Source organism: Anastrepha obliqua, chromosome 3, assembly GCF_027943255.1.
Source record: "Anastrepha obliqua isolate idAnaObli1 chromosome 3, idAnaObli1_1.0, whole genome shotgun sequence".
Lineage (NCBI taxonomy): Eukaryota > Metazoa > Arthropoda > Insecta > Diptera > Tephritidae > Anastrepha > Anastrepha obliqua.
In genome coordinates, this window is record NC_072894.1 from 71,014,355 (window position 1) to 71,036,503 (window position 22,149).

At 35.1% G+C, this 22,149-nt stretch overlaps 1 protein-coding gene across 7 annotated transcripts in view; it reads right to left on the reverse strand.

The window, feature by feature from the left end:
* Positions 1–326: 326 nt before the first annotated feature.
* Positions 327–22,149, reverse strand: part of LOC129242778 (voltage-dependent calcium channel subunit alpha-2/delta-3) — a 56,120-nt gene continuing 34,297 nt past the window's right edge. For 4 of the 7 annotated variants that reach the window (XM_054879617.1, XM_054879618.1, XM_054879616.1 and 1 more), the window contains 7 exons: positions 19,811–19,904; positions 12,689–12,799; positions 11,824–11,942; positions 11,598–11,737; positions 7,598–7,822; positions 6,661–7,146; positions 327–1,556 (listed from right to left, as the gene is read on the reverse strand). In XM_054879617.1, the coding sequence (XP_054735592.1) occupies positions 1,464–1,556; positions 6,661–7,146; positions 7,598–7,822; positions 11,598–11,737; positions 11,824–11,942; positions 12,689–12,799; positions 19,811–19,904 (1,268 nt within the window). In that variant the 3' untranslated portion in view covers positions 327–1,463. Of the gene's footprint in view, positions 1,557–6,660; positions 7,147–7,597; positions 7,823–11,597; positions 11,738–11,823; positions 11,943–12,688; positions 12,800–12,965; positions 13,014–19,810; positions 19,905–22,149 lie in introns of all 7 variants that reach the window. The other 3 variants (XM_054879615.1, XM_054879614.1, XM_054879611.1) reach the window with 1 other exon arrangement.

The following is a 22,149-nucleotide window of genomic DNA, read 5'->3' on the forward strand; positions in this document are numbered from 1 at the left end:
AAAAAAGGTAACGGAACGTTGAAAACGCATTCTTTTATTCTAACATACTTCATTTTGAAACGCAGTCAAAATATTTGTAATACCAACTAGCCTATCAGTAATAAACATTTAATGCTTTGTCATCAGAACATCAAAACTTTGTGCAAACATTGCATTTGCACGTTTTAGAAGTGAGACAGTCTGTCTTGATTGAATCCTGGTTTTAGGTTCGCATCGCAATATAGATCTAGCAGTTATTTACTCCACTGTGACTATTGAAAGTGCAGGGCTGATTAAAATTAATCTTTATCCCAGTCGTATTAATTAAGATTTTCTGAAAAATAAAAAACAATGTTTTATTTTGAAAACTATCACCGTCAGTTGGCGTCTCTTTGACAGATATTAAATATGCATGAAATCTACAACTCACTAAGAATTTGATGACGCTGTGAAAATGTAAAAATTAAACCACACTCGATATTTTTGTTCGTTACAGAGTCAGGAATAAAAAGTTAATCGAAAAATTTGACTGGTCATGCTTCGCATTTGACTTAAAAACACCAGTGCCGCTTCGTGCCGGCCGTTGAATTGAAAATGGGGGCTAGTGATGTTATCGAGATTTGTTAACAACTGTGTTGTGGACCATTGCCAAAATCGCCCGTTTCAACGCCTTTTAGAATATTTTTGTGCGGTCTTCTCAAAGTTATAGTTTGTGTGAATAATTTAAAAGCGATTGAAGGAATCCTTAACTTGAATAATCTTAGTTTAATTCGTAAATAAAACATGAAATTTGATGAAGTGGGAAACCAGCTTAAAGAAGTGTCAATTATCTTCATATGGAAAAGGATCTTTGACATACAAATGTGTTTTTTTGTCTCAAAGCTCTTTGTGAGCAACTTACTAAGTTTATTCTTCCGTTAAACTTGCATCACTATTTTTTGTGTTATGCTTAGCGATAAGGAGCTATTTATTAGTATTGCTAATCTAAAATCTAAACCGTTTCTGTCAATCCTCCTTTTGATTTCTAAAATGGGCCTTTACAGCCTTCATAAGATGTTGGGGTGCGCTTCTTCTTTGTAGTGTTGGTCGTCTTGATTCCTATCTAATATTTATTCACTTCCTGACGGTTTGAAATGTCATAGATGGCCGTTAACTTGTTTAAAATTCGATGCTTCATGTATGCAGGGGGCTTCGATCCTGTGATCAACCGAATAGCAGTCACGCACCTGGCCACTGTAATATGTAAAATTCAAAAGTTATGCATACATACAAGTATGCTGTGTCACACAGTTTTTGTTCCATTTTATGTGTCCTTAACTGTAAACTTTTAAAGCACATTCTTCAAATATTTTTTTATACCTTAATACCACAAACTACTTACATATGTGTACAACATTATTATATTAGACTTAAAGCGAAAGGTAAAAACAACTTTACAAAAAATTAATTTACAAGAATGGTTTTAAAATTTAAGAGTCCAAATATTACAGATATCGGCTTAATGAAAGACCCAGCAGCAGTAGAAATATGTTGACAAAAATACTTCCGGCATTACCACACAATTCGATTGAGCTTTCCTGTTAAAGATAGTTAAATGAATTGATTATGAACTTTTCATTTCCCTAAACCATTTACGACCGTTTTCTCAATATCAAACGCTTAATACGAATATAGTCAGTGGTTGGTTAAAAAAGTGATTTCTTAATGTCTGGTTAGCGAACATCTGTCAAACGTCTAATTAATTTTATTGGAAGATGGGCTACTGATTAGCTTATAACCGAAAACGTAACAAAAAATAGTTTAATATCTCATAGTATTACACCAAGCAAGGCTAACAAGTAATATTTTACGGTATATTTCATTGATAGCATACAAGCAATTGCAATTGTACAACATAACTATAACCCGTGGGCCACTAAGTCTCGAAGCTTGGTTCTTCGTAGTCCTCTTGTGTATATGGTTTCTCTAAGTGTTGAAGCTTCCGGGTTTATGTGATCTTCTAGCCTTTTCTCATGCTTTGCAATAAAGGTAGGTATAATGTCGACAACCTTTTTCACCGACAGATCGCTGTGCAGATCCGTAGTCCTTATATACCAAGGAGCATTGACCATGCCTGTGAGCACCTTATTTTGTTACCATTGAATAATTTCGATGTTTGATGCAGCGGTACCCACAATGGAACACCGTATGTCCATACTGGCTTTAAAACTTGATTGTAAAGAACTAATTTGTTTTGTATTGACAGTTCAGAGTTTCGACCAACAACCTTTTAAGCTTTTTTGATTTAATGCCAATTTCGTTTTCTTTTATTGTATTTTGACATGTTCCTTCCATTTTAGCCTCGTGTCCAATGCCATTCCCGAGTATTTAGCAATATTACTATAGGGTACTGTAACGGATAATATTTTCACCGGAATATAAGTAATCTTCTTGCTGGTGAAGTCAACCTGTACAAATTTGCTCTCGTTTAAGGGGTTAAATACCTTGTGTTGGACTAAAAAATTGAAAATTTTTTTATGACATATTCTAAAAGTACATCATCTTAAAAATATAATATAAATTCAAAAAATGATAAAGATCGGAGCACTAGAACGAAAGTTACAAACCGTGGAAACGCGCGACCTGTATAAAAATTTTCCATAAATGAAGTGCACGCAAAACTTTAGACGTGATTATCTCGAAGTCGTGTCTTTTGAAAATTACCGTCGCGGTGACCATTATTTATCAAAAAACTATTTGACTGATTTGCATAAACTTTTATTTAATTATTCGAAATTACAACCTTGTGAATCTGAACGGTTCACCTTTTATAAATATTTGCATAGTTCGCTGGAATTAATTTTTTTTTAATTTTTCAACCCCTTAAACATCGTTTTTTTGGGGAATAGCGGTTTTCATATTGAGAAGTTTTTTTTTGGGTAAATAAACCGTTCAGATTCACTAAAAAACATTTTTCTACAATAATCATTTAATTTTTTTGATCTCAGTTGGGCTGCTCATGCGCTACCGTGATCACGGCAAGTCTCTTCTAAAAAACGTCGTTTCGGGGGAGGGGCCATATCAACAATAAATAATAACATTTTTTAAAATAAAAACACCAAAATGTATTCTCCGAGAGTTTGACGCTAACGCTTTCCTTAATATGTAATCAAAATATTTTACACATGGTATTTGGGTACTGGGATAAGCTTTCATATGCGCCTTAATTTAGCTGTAAATTTTAGGTATCGTTATCCACGCTTTGCTTTGTCTTTGATGCCAGCGAAATTTATGTCACAAAAGTTAGTATACAGCAAACGATTGTTCAGTTAGTTACTTTTACGTATTGATTAAAAAGTTAAAGCTATTAAAAGGAAATAATTAAAGTGAGTATACAAATTTAGGGCAGTACGTTTTGTATTAATTTTTGCTAAATTTTTAGTAATGGCACCAAAAGGAAAAGAGCTTTCTGATGATTTAAAAAAAACGGATTATAATACTATATATCACAAGGAATATAAATCATTGCGAGGAATCGGTCGTTTGATAGATAGGAGTTTTGCTACAGTTCAAAAGGTTGTGAATAAATATAAAAGTGCGGGAAGCACCACTAATAAAGAGCGTTGTGGGCGTCCGCCGCTCTTAAGTCCCAGAGAAAAAAGCTTAGTCGTACGGAAAATCAGGACAAACCCCAAAATAAGTGCCCCCAAATTAAAATCTGAAGTTGAAAATGAGACTGGAAAACAATTTAGCACCCAAACTATTGGCCAGGCTTTGCATAGTGCTGGTTATCATGGGCGCAATGTAGGAAAAAGCCCTTCTTGAGTAGTGTCAATCGGAGTAAACGGATTTCATTCGCAAAAGATCATGAAAAATATGACCAAACGTTTTGGAACCAAGTCATATTTTCTGATGAGTGTAAGTTCAGTATCTGTGGATCTGATGGCCGTGAAAAAGTTTGGAGAAAAGTTAACGCGGAATTGGATCCAAATAATATGACCGGCACTGTGAAGCATGGAGGGGGTTCTGTGATGGTTTGGGGATGTATGGCTGCGAACGGCGTTGGAAACTTGGTATTTATCGAAAATATTATGGATCGATATGGTTACTTAAATATTTTGAAAAATATTTTAAAAGAAACCGCTACGAAATTGGGCCTTGGAGGAACGTTTATCTTCCAGCAGGATAATGACCTCAAGCACACATCCAACATTGTACGAGAGTGGCTGTTATACAATATGCGAAAACAGCTGAAAACACAGCACCAGTCCCCGGATACCAACCTAATCCAACATTTATGGGAACATTTAAAGCGGCAAATAGGTAAACATCCGATTAGAAATAAGGAGCAACTGAAAAACGTCCTTCAAGAGGAATGGAATAAAATACCACCAGCTGTAACTGAAAACTTGGTGAACACAATGACATCACGACTTAAAGCGATTGTAAAGTCTAATGGTAATCCTATTTTGATTTTAATTTTGTTTTTGATTTCACAAGGATTTTAATCCTAATTTGATTTTAATATTGTTTTTGATTTCACAAATTAATAATATGATGAACTGTCTACTTACTTTTGAGACATGAAGTTTTATAAAGTTTAATATAAAAAGCTATAATTTTGTTCCTTTTTAAAATTCTGTGATTATTTGGATCAAATATGACTTTTGTATTTCATTCATGTAAATAAAACACAATTTTGTTATAACTTAGGTTGTTTGAAGGAATCGATTGGGGGAAAATTGAAAACGTGTCCGGTTTATACTTACTTCTGTTACTAACTGTATGCCTCATTTGAATAAAAGCTCTAAAACATATTTAAAACAATTATGACATTCGTCCATTTTTTCGGGCTCACAAGGTATATAGCCCCTTAATTTAATATTCTAGGTTTTAGTCCACATTCAAATTTCATCCACCGATTGTTGTAATTTTCTGTTTGAATCGTGCTCGTTGTCTCTAACAGCTAGTATACATGTATCCTCAGCAAACGTGGCTACTCTGCTTGTAGTAAAAACTAGTCTGCTGTATAGAGTAAATATGGTCCAAGAATGCTGCCTTGAGGTACACCCGTTTCGATTTTTTTAACTATTGAGTAAGTCTGGCATGGCTCTCACGTTAAACAAAAAGAGCATTCGCACTCTCACAGGCGCCCTCACGGGTCACTTCACCTGCAACAAACACTTACATAAATTAGGCATAACTAACACCAGCGCCTGCAGATTTTGCTGCGAAGATGAGGAGTCTATAGAACATCTCATCATCGAATGTCCGGGGTTGATGCATAGAAGGAAAAAGTTTTTAAACAAGTTCATGCTTATAGATGAAGACCTTCAATCACTCCCTCAGAAGGAGCTGGTACAATTCGTAAGCACACTTAACAGTCAATAGACAGCATAGGGTGCACAATAGATCAATATGGTCGCAGTGCTAAAGGCCCATCCCTTAACCCTTTACTACCATTAACCATTAACCAAGTCTGATTTTGTTTGGCTCTAAAAAATCTCTCAACAGCATATGATTCGAGTAACTCGGTGTATTGATATGGCAGTATCGTTTTTAGTTTGTAGATCAGGCCTTCAGGCCACACTTTATCGAATGTCTGAGCTACATCAATATTATTGAACAAACTTGGCTTTGTTCTATAGCTTCTTCAATGATGTACTCGTATACTAAGCGATGTACATACTATATTTGATCGATAGTGGAATGTTTTTTTTCGAAAACCAAATTGGTGAGAAGGTATTATTTGTTTGTATTCTATTATTTGCTTTAGGCGTTTGGAAAATAATTTTTTCAAATAGCTTTCCGATTACTGGAAGTAATGCAAGTGGGCGGTAGGATGTGACCTCATAGTAAGCTTTGCAATTATTTTAATTTCAAAAATCTTGCAGTGCATTGGTATACTATATATTTGAATTTCAAGCATGCATTAATTATTGAAGTTAGGCGGTACCTTTTTTTATGCCATATTTTACATTTGTCAAATAGACAAGTGTACAAGCGCTAAAATTATTGAAACTTATTATGGAAATGGTCGGTCTTTAAGACCAACAATATTCATGATTTTTTTGGTGGAAATAATCATTCAAATGAGTCGACAATTCAATGTTTGGTGAAAACATTTAAAGAAATTGGTACTGTCGAGCATAGAAAATCGACTGACAGACCAAAAACTGTTACGTTCTGCTGAGAATATTACTGATTTAGCGCAAAGTATTGCTGAACAACTTTGAGCATCGATATCTCGACGTTCGCAATGATAGGCAATCATGAATTAACCATTTGGTGGATTTTACTTGTGGGCGTGCTTATGGTGGACATTTTTCACATACAATTCTTGAAAGTCGTATTTTGAATAAAAATTGTGAAACCTGAAAGAATCTAAATTTGTACATATTTTATTTTAAAACAACATCTAGCCGCATTTTTTAAAGTACTCATTATTTGTGTTTTCTATCGTTTTTCTACCGAATTTGAAAATTGTTTTCTAAAATTTTCACAAAGATCGACCTAACTCGGGGTCGGCTAGCCCGATATGGGTGAACATGGAATTGTGATTTCAAGCCATCATTCGGTGACCGGATTATTCTTATTAACCAGATATTGAGAAAACGACCGTTAATGGGTATATAAAGTTACAATTCGGTTGCGCTCGAATACAAACATTTTATATTTAAGTACATGCACTCTTTTACTTACATTTATATGCTTGTTTATACAACTAACTGGACGCACCCTCGAAAATTCACGATCATTCTTATAGCAAGCAAATGTTTGATTTTTATCTAGTGGATATGTAATATCGATTGGATTAACCGTCAGTTGTATCATTGTATCCCGTGGGCATCGTTGATCGATTACCACCAGAATCAAATTGCTATTCGGCACCGGTAACACAACAAATGGCCGCTCACATGCGTGAGCTGTCATATTGTAAACCACATTGTCCTTCTCATTGTACATAAGGTATAATTCGCGTTGCATGTCGCACGTCTTGAGGCGTGTCCGATGCAGCGTCACCATACGCAACAAATCGGTATTCTTTGTACTGGCCGGATAGTCACTCATGTCTTCGTCGATGTAATGATCGCTAATTTCGGCAATGGCCATATTAGTGAATTGCACAATATACCACAGCACCGTATGGAGCAACCATTTGAATATGCGCAGCAGGTGGAAGAATGGCTGTAAAAGCAATCATAAAATTAATTAGGCTCAAAATTACAACTTGAGACGTTAGAAACAGCAATTTGCATAGGTTTTAAAATAATACTTAAAATTATATATATATACGTATATATTAAAAAATGGCGCGAATACCCTTTTTTTCGGCCGAGTTCCTACTCCTATTTGTGGCGCTTGTTCTTGATGTTGTTCCACAAATGGAGGTACCTACAGTTTCAAGCCGATTTCGAACGACAAATATTTTTTATGAGGAACTTTGTTAATGCAAAAATACACTCGGTGGTTTGCCAATTTCTGCCGTGGGGCCACCGCTATTACAAAAATGTTTTCTTCATTTTGGTGTTTCAGCGAGATTCGAACCTACGTTCTCTCTGAATTCCGAATGGTAGTCACGCATCAAGCCATTCGGCTACGGCGGCCACCTTAATACGTAATACCTAAAATTACTTACCGATAATAAGCTATTTGATGCATTCATATCACCATCGGATTCAAAGCAAACCGCTTGATAGTCGTACACAATGACACGCTTAAAGACTTTCTCTTCCACTAAACGAAACATAATGCCGCCATTGATTTCACCAAAGAACTTGCCAGTCTCTTGGCGATACGGCGAAATAATAATAAATCCATTATTATCGATAACATAACACTCACGGTCCTCAACGGCGCATCCCTACAAAAGTGGGTATTGGTTAGTAAATAATATATGGGATTGTTTTACAAATTAGGTAACAAATTTAATTAAAATTTAAGCATTTAACGTTAAACATTAAATTTACACGAGTTGAGAAGGTTCTGTTGCCAAGATCTTTGCCTAAACGATCGTATCGGCGTTTTATCAGCTATTACGCTGTGTGACAAAAAAAAAAAAAAATTAAATATACTTTTATGGAGACCTAGCACAACTTGTGGGTATAGAAAAACTAAAAAAAGTGGTATAGGACAAATTTCCAATACACCTCCAAAATCTCATTTTATGGTCATAAAACCGTTTTTCAGTAGGTTGATGTGAAGAATCACTCCTAACTTCGCCAATTTCCATCCGATTTCGAATTTGTTTTTTTAGCTCGAAAGAAAAAAAACAAACCTTTTTGACAGTTTGTTGACAATTTTTCTGAAATGACAACTGACGAGACTGTAGACGGAAGTATTTGGAATTTTTTTATTTTTTCTCTATTTTTTGAACTTCGACATAATTTTTACGATGTTATCCGATATTGAGGATTTTTTTAGTACACTACTGTTATAGTAAATTTAATTTTGCGTCGAACGAGCTATATTTGACTGTAATTGAATTAAAATTAATAGAGTTGTGTGAGTTTTAAGATTTTTTTTTTTTTTTTGCTAATTTGGTATGTAGGTATAACTTACGCTAAATGGGAATAAGGGCGCGTTTCGAAGCATGAAAATGATAACAAGTGTCAGTATAAACACATAATATTTATAGGAGTATTGTGCAGTGCAGCACTGTACGGTATGGTACGGTGCGGTACGGTGCAGTACACAACGGAACTGGTTCCAAACTTAAAAATACATTGGAAACGTCCCTTTGGAGTTTAGTATGGTACGGTACATTTGTTATTCTCTTCATCAGTTTTGAATACTTCTCTGGAAGAAATTCGATCATCATCATTCATCTGAAGTCGTCATTAACTAAATTCCATTGTTTAAATGGAGAAGCGAGCGTTTCAGATTGTCTTCCCGATGGAAGTAAATCACGAGAAAGATCCTGAAAATCTGAATTTGATACAATGTGTCGTTCTGAAGACTTAGAACCAGACGGAAAGTACTCTTTATCATCAGGTTTATTGTTATCAGTTTGATCATCATCAGCAATGAGTTGAACTTCCTTCAGTTCATGACCTGCAGTTGAGTCAATCATATCGTCCAAGACTACGGGGTTCTTAACAGTTGCAACATCAGCATACTTTATGTGCCTTCGAGTTTTATAATGATGACCGTTTACGTCCGTTTTACAAAAATAACAATCATCAGGTTTATGATAAGGCTGATGATGCCACATCATCGGAGAATATAAAGAAATTCGACTTTTCTGGCAACGTTTTGATTTATATCTCTTGAATTTCAATGAACACTCAGTACAAGCAAATGCCGGTTCATACCAGCGATCAGAAGTAGTATAGTATGTATATGTAAGCTTAAAGAAATCGTTGTAGCCATCAACCAGAGCTTTATTACTCTGTAACTTCAAACAATGCTTTTGATCCACAAAACACATATGAAACAAAACTTATTGCGATTATCGCACATTTCGCACAAATTGAAGCAAAATAATAAAACTTTGACGTTTTAATAAGGTTAAATTATAATAACAAACTTCTTTTGTTAATCAATGTACAGTGTGAACTTTGGTACACTTGGGAGCTTTTTCATAGTTCTATTGAAAAAAAAAGTGTGATAATATGTCAGATATTTTCGTAAGTTGTAACCAGTTCTGTTGTATGCAACACAGTGTACTCTTATGTATACATATATACTCGAATAAATATTATGTATCTATCGTATAATAACGCATCAAAACACGTCCTTATTCCCATTTAGCGTAAGTTATACCTACATACCAAATTAGTAGAAAAAAAAAACAAAAAAATCTTAAAACTCACACAACTCTATTAAGTTTAATTCAATTACAGTCAAATATAGCTCTATCGACGTAAAATTAAATTTATTATAACAGCAGTGTACTAAAAAAATCCTCAATATCGGATAATATCGTAAAAATTATGTCAAAGTTCAAAAAATATAGAAAAAATAAAAAAAAATTCCAATATTTCCGTCTACAGTCTCGTCAGTTGTCATTTCAGAAAAATTGTCAATAAACTGTCAAAAAGGCTTGTTTTTGTTCTTTCGAACTAAAAAAACAAATTCGAAATCGGATGGAAATTGGCGAAGTTAGGAGTGATTCTTCACATCAACCTACTGAAAAACGGTTTTATGACCATAAAATGAGATTGTGGGGGTGTATTGGAAATTTCTCCTATACAATTTTTCTTAGTGTTACGATACCTACAAGTTGTGCTAGGTCTCCATAAAAGTATAATATCACTGTCGCACTGTGTTATTCGTTTCGCATGTGGAAATTTAGTCCACTAAATATTTCACTGCAACCAGCCTTTTTCAAACGTCAGAACTACTTCTTAAATTTTTTTGAAGTGCCGATATCTATACTTGTATATCATCACCTAAAATTTAAAGGCCATAACTAACAAATACTGCAAAAATTTACTTTATTACACAAAATGTGATAGTTGCGTGGGATAATAATAATTGGCGCTACACCTTTTCGTGGGTGTTTGTCCAGCTTCTCCTCCAATTTGTGGTATGCGTCTTGATGATTTTCCATGAATAGAGGAACCCCTAGTTTTATGCGCCTCCGAACGGTAGATGTATCCACATAAACCCTCTCAGCTACGTCAACCACATTATTTGATATTTTTGGGTGGAACTTAATTCGATGAAATATTTTTAGAAAATCACCTAATCCAGAAAAATGGAACACAGTACTAAAATTACGTGTCTTGGCAATTCTATGTGTAATTTTAACCTCTATACAGTGTTATATTTATGAGGGTCGTTTGAAAAATCCATACAACGGTAGAGAGATGGCACTGCTGGCGCGCATCGAGGTTAGCTAGTAGTATCTCTTGAAAGAACACAATCAGCCAGATCGGTCTATTTTTTTTTAGCTTCGCATCCTTTTGAATCGAGGAAGTTGATTGATTTTCCTGTTCCATCACGACAACGCACCAGATCACGCCTCGGCACTTATGGTCCCAAAATGAATGGACATAGGGTTCCAACTCTATTCACATCCCCCTTTTTTCCTTATTTGGCTCTCTCGGATTCCTCGGACCACTATTTGTTCTCACGCCTCAGCGCTTGTGGTCCCAAAATGAATAGAAATAGGGTTCCAACTCTATTCACATCCCCCTTTTTTCCATACTTGGCTCTCTCGGATTCCTCGGACGACTATTTGTTCCCCAATTTGCAGAAATGTCTGGCGGCAAAAAAATTTTATTCAAACGAAGAGGCGATTGAAGAAACCAATGATTATTTTTCAGACTTGGACAGATACTATTATTCGTAAGGGATCAACAAACTAGAACGGCGTTGGAAGTGTATAAGAATAAAATGTGACTAAGACGAAAAATAAAAGAGTTGGGGTAAACAAATAAGAAGTTTTTTATTTTTGCACGGACTTTTCAAAGCTCCCTCGTATATTGGATAACCTATGAATCCCAGAAAGTTTTACGTGTAATATGTAATATAGATATATAGACTAGATACCGTTGCCCCCAAACTATTAAGTTATTAAGAAGCTTAATCGCTCTTCTAGTACTTTATGACAAATATGTACTAAAAATTGCTTGTACATATGTACCTATTACTTATAATCCATTTTTAACTTTCATGCACAAATGACTTACATTGCCAGTAATATTACGGAAAAGCTTTTCCAGCGCAGAATGATGAAACTGAAATCCTACAACGGCTGCTGCTGCGGATTTGCCACCCTCAGTGTGAAAAACAGCATTACTCGCAGTTACAGTAATTTCTTCTGCAAGATCTTGGTAAAAAACAATACGGGAGTAAAATTCAGTGCTTTGTTATAGGTATGCCGAATTTAATATATGAATAAATAATTTAAGCTACCTCCCGCATCAAATGGTACCGAATAAACAAAACTGTCTTCATGGATGAAATGCTGATCCACTGCACGTTTGTACCACATCTCTTCTATAGCACGTTTATTTTGTTCGCTGAAAACCTCGCTGCATGAAATAAAAAGAAAAATTTTCTTTAAAGAATTTTTCTCTGAGTTTTCTGTCAGTCAAAAAAAAAAAAAAACGTTATCTCTTATGATCACAAGTAATCATCATAAAATAGAAATACATACATACACTTGTGCTCACATAATTGCATTAATTCTGAATAATGGCAGTTGATGGCAGTTTTGATGTTATGCAATAAACTATATTTTTTGGTTGTGCAATAAACTATATGTACTTTGTTTTTAATTAACGAATAAAATTTAAAAAATATAAAGTGACTTAATCATGTAAGCACAAGTGTATGGGAGCTAAAGACTTGTGTGAATTTGGCGAAATTGTTTAGTGCTATCTTCGATATTATTTAGGTGAAAGACTTTGAGTTTATTGAAAGCCGATACATTTATTTTAAGAGCTTGTACGAGGTGTTTGGGTTGATAGTAAATGCTTTTTCCGGTTGGCGCTCACAACCTTTCTTGGGTGTTTGGCTGAGACCCTCCTCTTATTTGTAGTTTGCGTCTTGATGTTGTTCCGCAAATGGAGGGAACTTCACTTTAATAATATTAAATTTAAGTTTTAGTATAACTTAGATTTACGTACATTCTGAATTTAATAATTTTTTTGTTCTGCTTCTTTAGGTAGTATTTTCCTTTTTTCTGTTAATGTTAACTTAAATGTTAACTGCAACCTTTCTACGTTTTTTTATTTTTTTATATATTTATATTTACAATATAACTCAAATATTTTACCCCGTGCCAGCTTCCTCGGCCATATTCGAATGAAACTCTTGCCATCTTGTAAGGCCGCTATGTGTTGCCAGAAATGCCACAGTGATGCCAAATCGTTGTTTAAATTCGTTTCTGTGGAAATGAAAACTTTCAAATTTATTGCTGTATAAAACAGAGTAACGAGCTATATAAAAATATTCAATATTAGTCGTATTTAAAAATATTATATAAGTTAAAAAAAATCGCATATTTGCAAATGTTCATATATGTATTAAAGATTTCCTTCTCAATATGTTACCTTGGCAACAAACCCATTAGAACGGCGATTGGGCTTGAAGCACTTGTGCTGATCCAAGTAAAATTTAATAGTTTATAAAATATGTATGTTGTGAGATAAAAAAAATTATTCACCAAAAAGCAACGTAGAAAACAGAGGAAGAAATTTATTTTGTGTAGAGAAAAAGAAACGCAGCAATTTAAAGGAACGTTTTAATTATGTAGGAATGTAGGCAGCTTATCTGTTATAAGTATGGTATAATTTAGTATTTTAAAATAATTGTAATAAGTTAGAGAGTTAATGAAGTTTATTTCAGATTTCACTTCTAATACCGAATATTTCGATTTAATTACAAGTATCCGGCGGTCGCCTACCATCCAGTTCACTTTGGACATGAAACATTAAAGATTATTTCTAATAGCGGTCGCCGCTCGGCAGGTGTTTTAGAGCTCGGGCACCACCGAATGATAGTCAGACACCTATCCATTCGGTTACAGCGGCCCCGAAAAATCTTTTTCAATAAAAAAGATAATATACTAACAAATTGATAGTTGGTCTTTGAATTTCAACTTCGCGGAGATAATGACTCGGACATTTCTTTCAGGTTGGTAGTACTGGTATGATTACATTTCATCTGAGAGCCATGCTGCCCAGTTTGCTTAAAGCTATTCTCTATTTGTGCGGACGCCTCCAGTCTCACAACCACCGTATTCGGCAGTTCCTCGAAAATTGTACCTTACTCTTAAACTACTTCCGGGATATCATTTTGAGTCCATAAAAGCGATACAACTTAAATCGCTGCGTTAAATGAATACCCTTTGAGAAATAGACTGAAACAAATGTTTCGAGAATTGGTAAACTGCTTGCCATAAGTAAGTTTTTTCGGAAGAGAATTGATTTGAGGGAAAGGTAATGGATTTGTATAAAAAATGTATACTGTGTTATATACATTATAAATAAGGTTCAATTGATCGCAATAAATAATAGAGTTGTTGTCCGATTTTTTATACCGCTTCTTTTTCATACCCTCGTACACCAGGGCTCATAACAGTTGTTTTTAATGGCTTAACCGAGTTGAGACAAATGCAAATATAAAATATATTATATACTAAAATGTTCAAATTGTCGGGAGAAAGCGATTTAACAAGTGGTCACTGAATTTATTCGTCCGTGCACAACCTGGATTAACAATGATATATTTTAAATAAAAAGAAGCTTGGGTTCTTAAGAGCTTAGCCGGAATTTCGGTTAATGATATGTGCTATTCATTTGCATCGACCAAAATAGATGGTAGTTTTAATGTTTTTATTATTAATTTATAGGATAGAATAGGACGATGATAGTAAAAGTAGGAAATGAAAGGGAGTGTTTCGAGTGTAATGTGTCTTGAAAAAGTCAAATCGATGATGGTGACTCTTAGTATTGTTGACTTAATAACGTCTGATGCACAATCAAAATTGAACATATCTTTCATGATAATTTTTCACGTTTGTGTAAATGTAATTTGATCAATTCCATTGCGATTCCATTTACCTCCTTCTCTATATCCATACAAAATATCTATCAAACAAATAAAATTAAAATTTTCTTTTGAAAAATGCAACCATTCTATCAATATTTTATTATGACGTTGTCACGTTAAACTATCGTCAGTAAACCGACTTAATAGACAACCTCTTTTTTTTATAAAAAATGCGGGCTGTGTTAAGTCAAAGTTTCACGCTTTGTACCATAATATAAAAAAGGTATTTTTATTGTCGTTTTTCGGGCACCATATTAATTACCTGACCCGAAGGTCTAGTCTAGACTTCATCCCAACCGCGTGAAGAAGAGGACAAGTAGGAAAAAATAAGAAAAACAACTATTAACTGGCGAAGTCCTTCAGGCTGATTGGTCTTATTTTCTTTGTATTAAAAGCAATGGGGACGATTGTTCACAATTAAATCAGATCAAACATTTTTCGACTGTGAGAAAACATAAATTTGTGGCTTCCCCGACATCAAAGGAGCTTTCGACAATGCTACTCACTCGAGAGTACGTCGCATAGTAGAGAAGAGGAACGTGCAAAGACCTGTCTGCAATTGGATAGAAACAAGGATAACTAAAACCGCAACGTCCAACAGTATTATCCAAATTTAAACGAACAAATGGTTCTTGTAAGGGGGTAGGGTCCTATCGCCCCTCCTAAGGAGCCGTCCATGACTTATTGCACTTGGTAGCAAACAATAACATTGAGGGAAATCAATATGGGCGGAGTTTATTGACCGGTTGGTTAAGTTAAATGCCTTGGCCTTATCTTGAATGCCAAGCTTAATTGAAAAAAAAAAATAGATGAGATGGATGTATGTCATGATAATTCTACCAATGATAACATATGGACCGGCAAAAAGAGATTCAGGCAACTCTTAACCCTTCCAAAGACCAACTGAGAAGGTTCACTGGCATTCTCACAGGCCTGGCATACTGATCTACTGGCCTGATCCACTGACTCCTGTCGTTTGCAATCAATCTCCGGAAACTCCACCACACCTTCTCAAATGTGATGCTATATCGAGAAGGATTAGATATCTCAGTCAGTTGCGGTTAGAAAAAAGGCACATACGCTCAGCACAACCCAGCTCTATTTGCGAGAACTGAGTTGGTATTACATTCTGTTATGAATAGAGGACACAAAATACCATCTATACCTCATTGTCATTCATTCCTTCATTTATTGTATTATGTACAGGTATATAAATATTTATACTTAGTTTCCTTTTACTCCGGTTGGAGCGTAGGACCACTGTATTAAGTTTTGTACAAAATAAAATTATTGCAAATAAAACCATAATTTCGATATCAGTCATCATCGTCGACATCATTTGATATAACGATAGGTCCAGAAGGCGAACAGTTTCGACGGGGTGGAACTAAGAGGTAATACTGTTAGATGAACGTTCCCACGACCGGAACGACACGGATTGATATCCGGCCAAGGACTTTCACTCCAGCATCATTCCCCGTACATGTATGAGAAATGTTTATGTTGCTACAATAACAGCAAAAACTGTTAGATGAACGTTCTCACGGAAGTGCTTATGCTGCTACAACTACAACAAATGAGACGAGTTCGCAGCAGACAAAGCTTCAGATCTGTCAGAGTATTGACATCAGGATAGCAACGGGATGTCTTCTAATGTCTCCCCTGCAACATCTCCACAACGAGGCGACTATGCTCCCGGTTAAGTAGCATAGAAAGATGCTCAGCAGCAATTTATTTTGGGTTGCTACCACAAAAACCATCTTTGCAGACACTTGTTAGAAGCTAAGCCACTTTCCAGGTGACTCAGGATGCATCTCTTCGACTATAGAGACGAAATACAGGATCTAATACAACTACAACTAATTGATCAGACAGTTTAAAGAGACGCATTAAATGACATTAATCGGGACTCTCTTACCACCTTCCTAAATTCCCGACCCCCGTATGCTATCATAGGAGTCCAAAAACCATCATCCTTCGCAGAAAAGTACTTCAGCTGCCTCGTGAGACCCGCGTATTTTTGGCTTAACTACGTTCTGGATATTGTAGCAGTTTAAATCCTATGCAGATTCGACCCCGATATGCTAAATATATTCCGTCATGCACGATACTAACCACATATTCATTTGCCGTCTTAAACCCACTCATCTAACACCCCTATCCCTTTTAATCCAACCCGTATTGGATCAATCTTCAGTGAAGTAGCAGTTTAACCTATGAACACATCCAGAACGTAATTGAACCTGGCCCTCACGGTGCAGCTGAAGCTTTTAAAAAATTCTAGTCATCTTAACATTTGACGTTATTCCATAGTTAAATCAAGGCTAGCCGAGTAAGCTTCAGAACAATCTATATACGGTAAAATAAATCTTCTTAATGAAAGTACTGTGATCGTGTGCTTATCGTTAAGATTTGTTTAAGTATCAAGTGTATTTAAGTTATAAGGAGGCTACTAACTATTCTTCTAATACTATTCTTGAAATTATTAACGTTAATGTATACAGCTGGCCGCCGTAGCCGAATGGGTTGGTGCGTGACTACCATTCGGAATTCACAGAGAGAACGTAGGTTCGAATCTCGGTGAAACACCAAAATTAAGAAAAACATTTTTTCTAACAGCCTTCGCCCCTCGGCAGGCAATGGCAAAACTCCGAGTGTATTTCTGCCATGAAAAATCTCCTCATAAAAATATCTGCCTTTCGGAGTCGGCTTGTAGGTGCCTCCATGTGTGGACGAACATCAAGACGCACACCACAAATAGGAGGAGGAGCTCGGCCAAACACCCAAAAAGGGTGTACGCGCCAATTATATATATACAGGGTGAACGATATGAATTGTTACCAACTTCACACCGCTTGTATCTGTAAAACAGCTCATGACATCAACGTCAAAATTGTTCTAATGACACTATAGTTTATAAGCCATCAAAAGCATTTGCGTCTCAGTTTTGTTGATTTTTTTTTCTGTGTGGAATTCAAACGTAATAGTGTGATTTCGTTATATTTGGCTGGAAAATCACAACCAGCCATTGTTCGTGAGCTCAGTCACCTCAAAGTGAATAAAATGTATGAAAATGTACGAAATTGTATGAAAAGTTACAATGATACTGGTAGCATTGCAAAACGCTATGGAGGTGGACCAAAAAAAACCGCAACAACGCCAGAAATGGTTCGGAAAGTGAAGGCTCGACTTGAACGAAATCCACGTCGAAGTGGAAGAAAAATGGCCAAAGAACTGAAAATATCACAAGACAACATTCGACGAATATTGAAAAATAAGCTCAAGATCAAGGCTTACAAGTTCCAAAAAGCACACGATCTTTCACCCCAGCAAAAAAAAAGTTCGGTGCAAAAGAGCAAAGAAGTTGTTGGGCTTGTACGAACGTGTCGAATTTCCTAACATTGTTTTTTCTGATGAAAAAAATTTCCCAATTGAGCAGTTCATAAACACTAAAAACGATCGATTTTACTTGACCGAACGGCCACTCGAAGCAATTTCCCATCGCAAGTAATGGTTTGGGCCGCAGTGACCGCTGATGGACGCTTTCCAATCGTTTTTTTTCGAGCCTGGTGTCAAAGTGAATGCGACTTATTATCGGAAAATGTTTTAGAAGCTGATTTAGAGTCACGCAAACATATCAGTCGTAGATCATGGACGTTCCAACCGGACTCGGCACCGTCTCATTAAGCTCGTGTGAACCAAGAATTGTTAAAAAATCATGTTCCACACTTCATTTCGTCCACACAATGGCTTTCGAATTCGCCAGACGCAAATCCGATGGACTATTCCATCTGGCCCATTTTGGAGAGCAAGATGAGGACTAAAAAATATGAAAAAAGCGATTATACGAGAATGGGCCAAAATACCTCAAAATCACATTCGTGCAGCATGCAATTCATTTTTTGACCCTTTGAAGGCTATGGTCAAGGCAAAAGGAGGTCATATCGAGCTAAAGTAAATATATGTTAAAATTATAATCATTTTTGAAAAATTTTGTCTTTGAAATCAATAAAAACTAATTTCACACAAAAAAGTTACGGTTTTTAGAAATATGAAAAAAACTTTGTAACTTTCTTATCGACTCAGTTTAATATACAGTCATTCCGAACCATATTCCATAACTTAAGGCAGGTATCATACTTAAATAATAATGTGAGATAGTGAAAATATAATTTCATCGAGACATACAAAAAACTGTAGGCTTAGTCGAGTGGAAAAAACTGAATACTCAGAATTATGAATTGACCCACGAAATTTGAACTTACCCGAAAAACCATAGGTTGAAGCTGCTTGAAACACAAAGTGATAGACAAATTGTTCCCCTAATAACGGCAGGCAATGGCAAACTTCCAAGTGTATTTCTACCATGGAGAAACTTTTCATAAAAAAACCATCTCCTGTTCGGAGGAGGCATACAACTTTTAATTTTATTCGCAACAAGCCATAAACTATTAAAATCCGTTGAGGCTCGGCTAAGACCTTTTTATTTCGTCATTCTGGAATATATGGAGAAAACTGGGAATTGGTGATTTTTTTATGATGAAACTTTCTCACCGGATAAATAAATACACAGGATTTTGAGAGATGGAAATCTTTATTTTGACACAACTTGCCATACAGCGTGCTTAACAATCGATTTATTGCAATATTAAAGTCATCATTGACGTCATACTTCCAGATTTATTGGAAAAAGAAGTAAAAAATTGGATTAATCGAATGGATCATGTGACTCGGTGAACATATGCCGGATATCATATTCATAAAATAAATACGTGAAATTATTCACCACATTATAATAAAAAAAATGTATTCCAACAATATTTTTGTTTTCTATTATCGTTTTAAGTTGTCAAGCTCTATATATCGGGTGTCTACATTCTTATTTTTGATGTATGCGATCCTGAGTCACACGGTTTTTTAAGATTTGTATGCAATACCAAAAAAGTGATTTTTAAAATTAGCGTATCTTTAATTTTAAATGGTTTGCATATTTAAATGCTTGTAGTTATTTAATTTTGACTCAAATTAAAAAAAATATATCCCAATTTGAATCCCTGGACGAGTCCCGAAATCACGACATCAATATTTTCCGATAATATTGGCAGCCCTAGTAAGTATGTATATGCGTCAACCTATGAAAAATTGATTTTTCGGTCCTAAGTACGAATTTTGAGGGTCAATTCAAAATTCTGAGTATGGCGTTGTTTTTCTACTTGCTTAAGCTCATAACCGTATACTATAAATCTGGAAAAACGTATATTAAAAAAAAAAATTATCACACAATGTTATTGCAATTATTTTAATTTTTTGTTTCTTTGAGTTTAGTTGAAATAATCAATCTTACCCCTTGTCATCTTTAGAATTAAAGCTTGTGTTCTTCGAAAACCATTCGGTAACCCTTGCATCAAAGACAAGTGATTGCATTAGCTGGCGATCACCTGAAACAAATACATAACTTGTGTTCAATTTCTGATAAAATTGTTGAAGTATATTCTATTTAACAATATTTGTATTCAATATAGAAGCACTCATATTGCTGGGCGTGAGGGTTTGTTCTTATATTTTTTATTTTTATTTATCATACTATGTATACTCAATGAAATGAGTAAACGATTTTTTGTAAGGAACAAATATTTTGTTTGATGATTATACAAAAAATTGCAATGTTATTTTTTTAACTTCCAGGATAGTGAGTACTTCTTCAATGTTACAATAAATATTGTATATGTATATATGCGAGTATATTTGGGGATTGCTTTGCAAACAATAAATCGACGTTGGTGCAGGTGAAAGAAAGATGGTTTTAGGTGTGGTTACACATTATAAATAATTTAGAAATAAATGTTAGATTTATAAATATGATTTAATCAATGAATTTGCAATGTGAAACATGCACAATACGTTGGCAAGTCCTCAGCTAACAATATAATATGAGACTTTCAAAATTTATTAGTTTTTAGTGGCAAAAAATAATTGTAGAAATTAATGCGGCGTAAACTATTAAAATAAATTAGTTTAATGGAGTGGTTATAGCAAAACAAAAGTGATGTAGCACTACTTTTTTGAAATTATTATTTGTAACTTATAAGAAAAATTACTTGTAATATTTAAAAATATAACACTGTGCAAGCTCAAAATTAGGTAATTAACAGTCTGGTCTTTCTAATGGAAGCGTGTACTTAGAATTGCGTTATAAAAAATTTATTTGCTGCTAAATAGAAGTATCCTTTTCGCAATATGCGTTGTGCAATTTGTTAACTTTGTGAGAAATTTAGAAAGCGTACACTGTTTTTACAAAATGAGTTCCACGCATGTAAAACGATTTGAAGCAGTACTTCTACGTACACACCCTAAAGGTCCAAAAATGTCACGCGTATCTGTAGCAAAATATTTGAAAAAGAACAAGACGTAAATAAATAGGAGCAACGGTATACCGAAGTTAAACACGTTGACGACTGCCTCGGACGAACCAAAAAAAAATACTAAAAATTAGATGATTATTGATTTGTATGTGACAAAGCTGAACTTATCGTTGCGTCAGGCTGAAACAATTTTAAGGAAAAGTGGTGTTAACATCTACAAAGACCAATTCGAGGACTTTTACATGCAGAAGACCTCAAATTTCGGAGAACATTGAAAATACCAGTGTTCTCATTAGCACACAATGAAAAGAGTATCCATGCATGGGCCAAGAAAGATTCAGAACGGAATTGGGCAAACGTAATATTCACGGATGAATCTTCCTTTTAAACGAATAGTTGCATACATCGCTGCTGGTGTACGGCTGATAATCGACAACTTCAACGAACTGTTAAGCATGCAGTTAAGGTTCATGCTTGGCGCTGCTTCTCCGAAAAAGGATTTGGCCGTTTATTTGTGTTTATCGTCAACTTGAATGCAGCTTTGTTGCATAAAATTTACCAAAATCATTATTACCGTCAGTTGCGAAGATTTTTATAAAAACTAGCCAACCTTGGACGGCGGCCGCCGTAGCCGAATTCCATTCGGAATTCACAGAGAGAACGTCGGTTCGAATCTCGGTGAAAACACCAAAATTAAGAAAAATATTTTTCTAATAGCGGTCGCCCCTCGGCAGGCAATGACAAACCTCCGAGTGTATTTCTGCCATGAAAAAACTACTCATAAAATATCTGCCGTTCGGAGTCGGCTTGAAACTGTAGGTCCCTCCATTTGTGGAACAACATCAAGGCGCACACCACAAATACGAGGAGGAGCTCGACCAAACACCCAAAAAAGGTGTACGCGCCAATTATATATATTTATATATATATATAAATATATATATATATATATATATATATAGCCAACCTTGGACTGATTGGAATTCGGCTGATTTGTACCCAACACAGCCTCCACAACTTGCGTCGAAATTTACACAAAGTATGCCTCGAAGTGAAGCCATTTTAGCTAATGGTGAACTTGCATTTTATTGTATATTTATACGCAATATTTACGGAATTGATATTATAAGCCCACATAATGCAGTTTGTTAGAACTGAATTGGTCAAATAGTTTCCAAGTTATGGCGGTCACGCTTCTATTAGACAGACTGTAAACCTTCTAATTTTAATGGTGTCCCCATTTTTTTCTGGTTTTCGAGACAAGGGTATTTGAAAATACTCCTTGGATCTCTGAAAGCTATATTTAGATATTCTGCTAAAA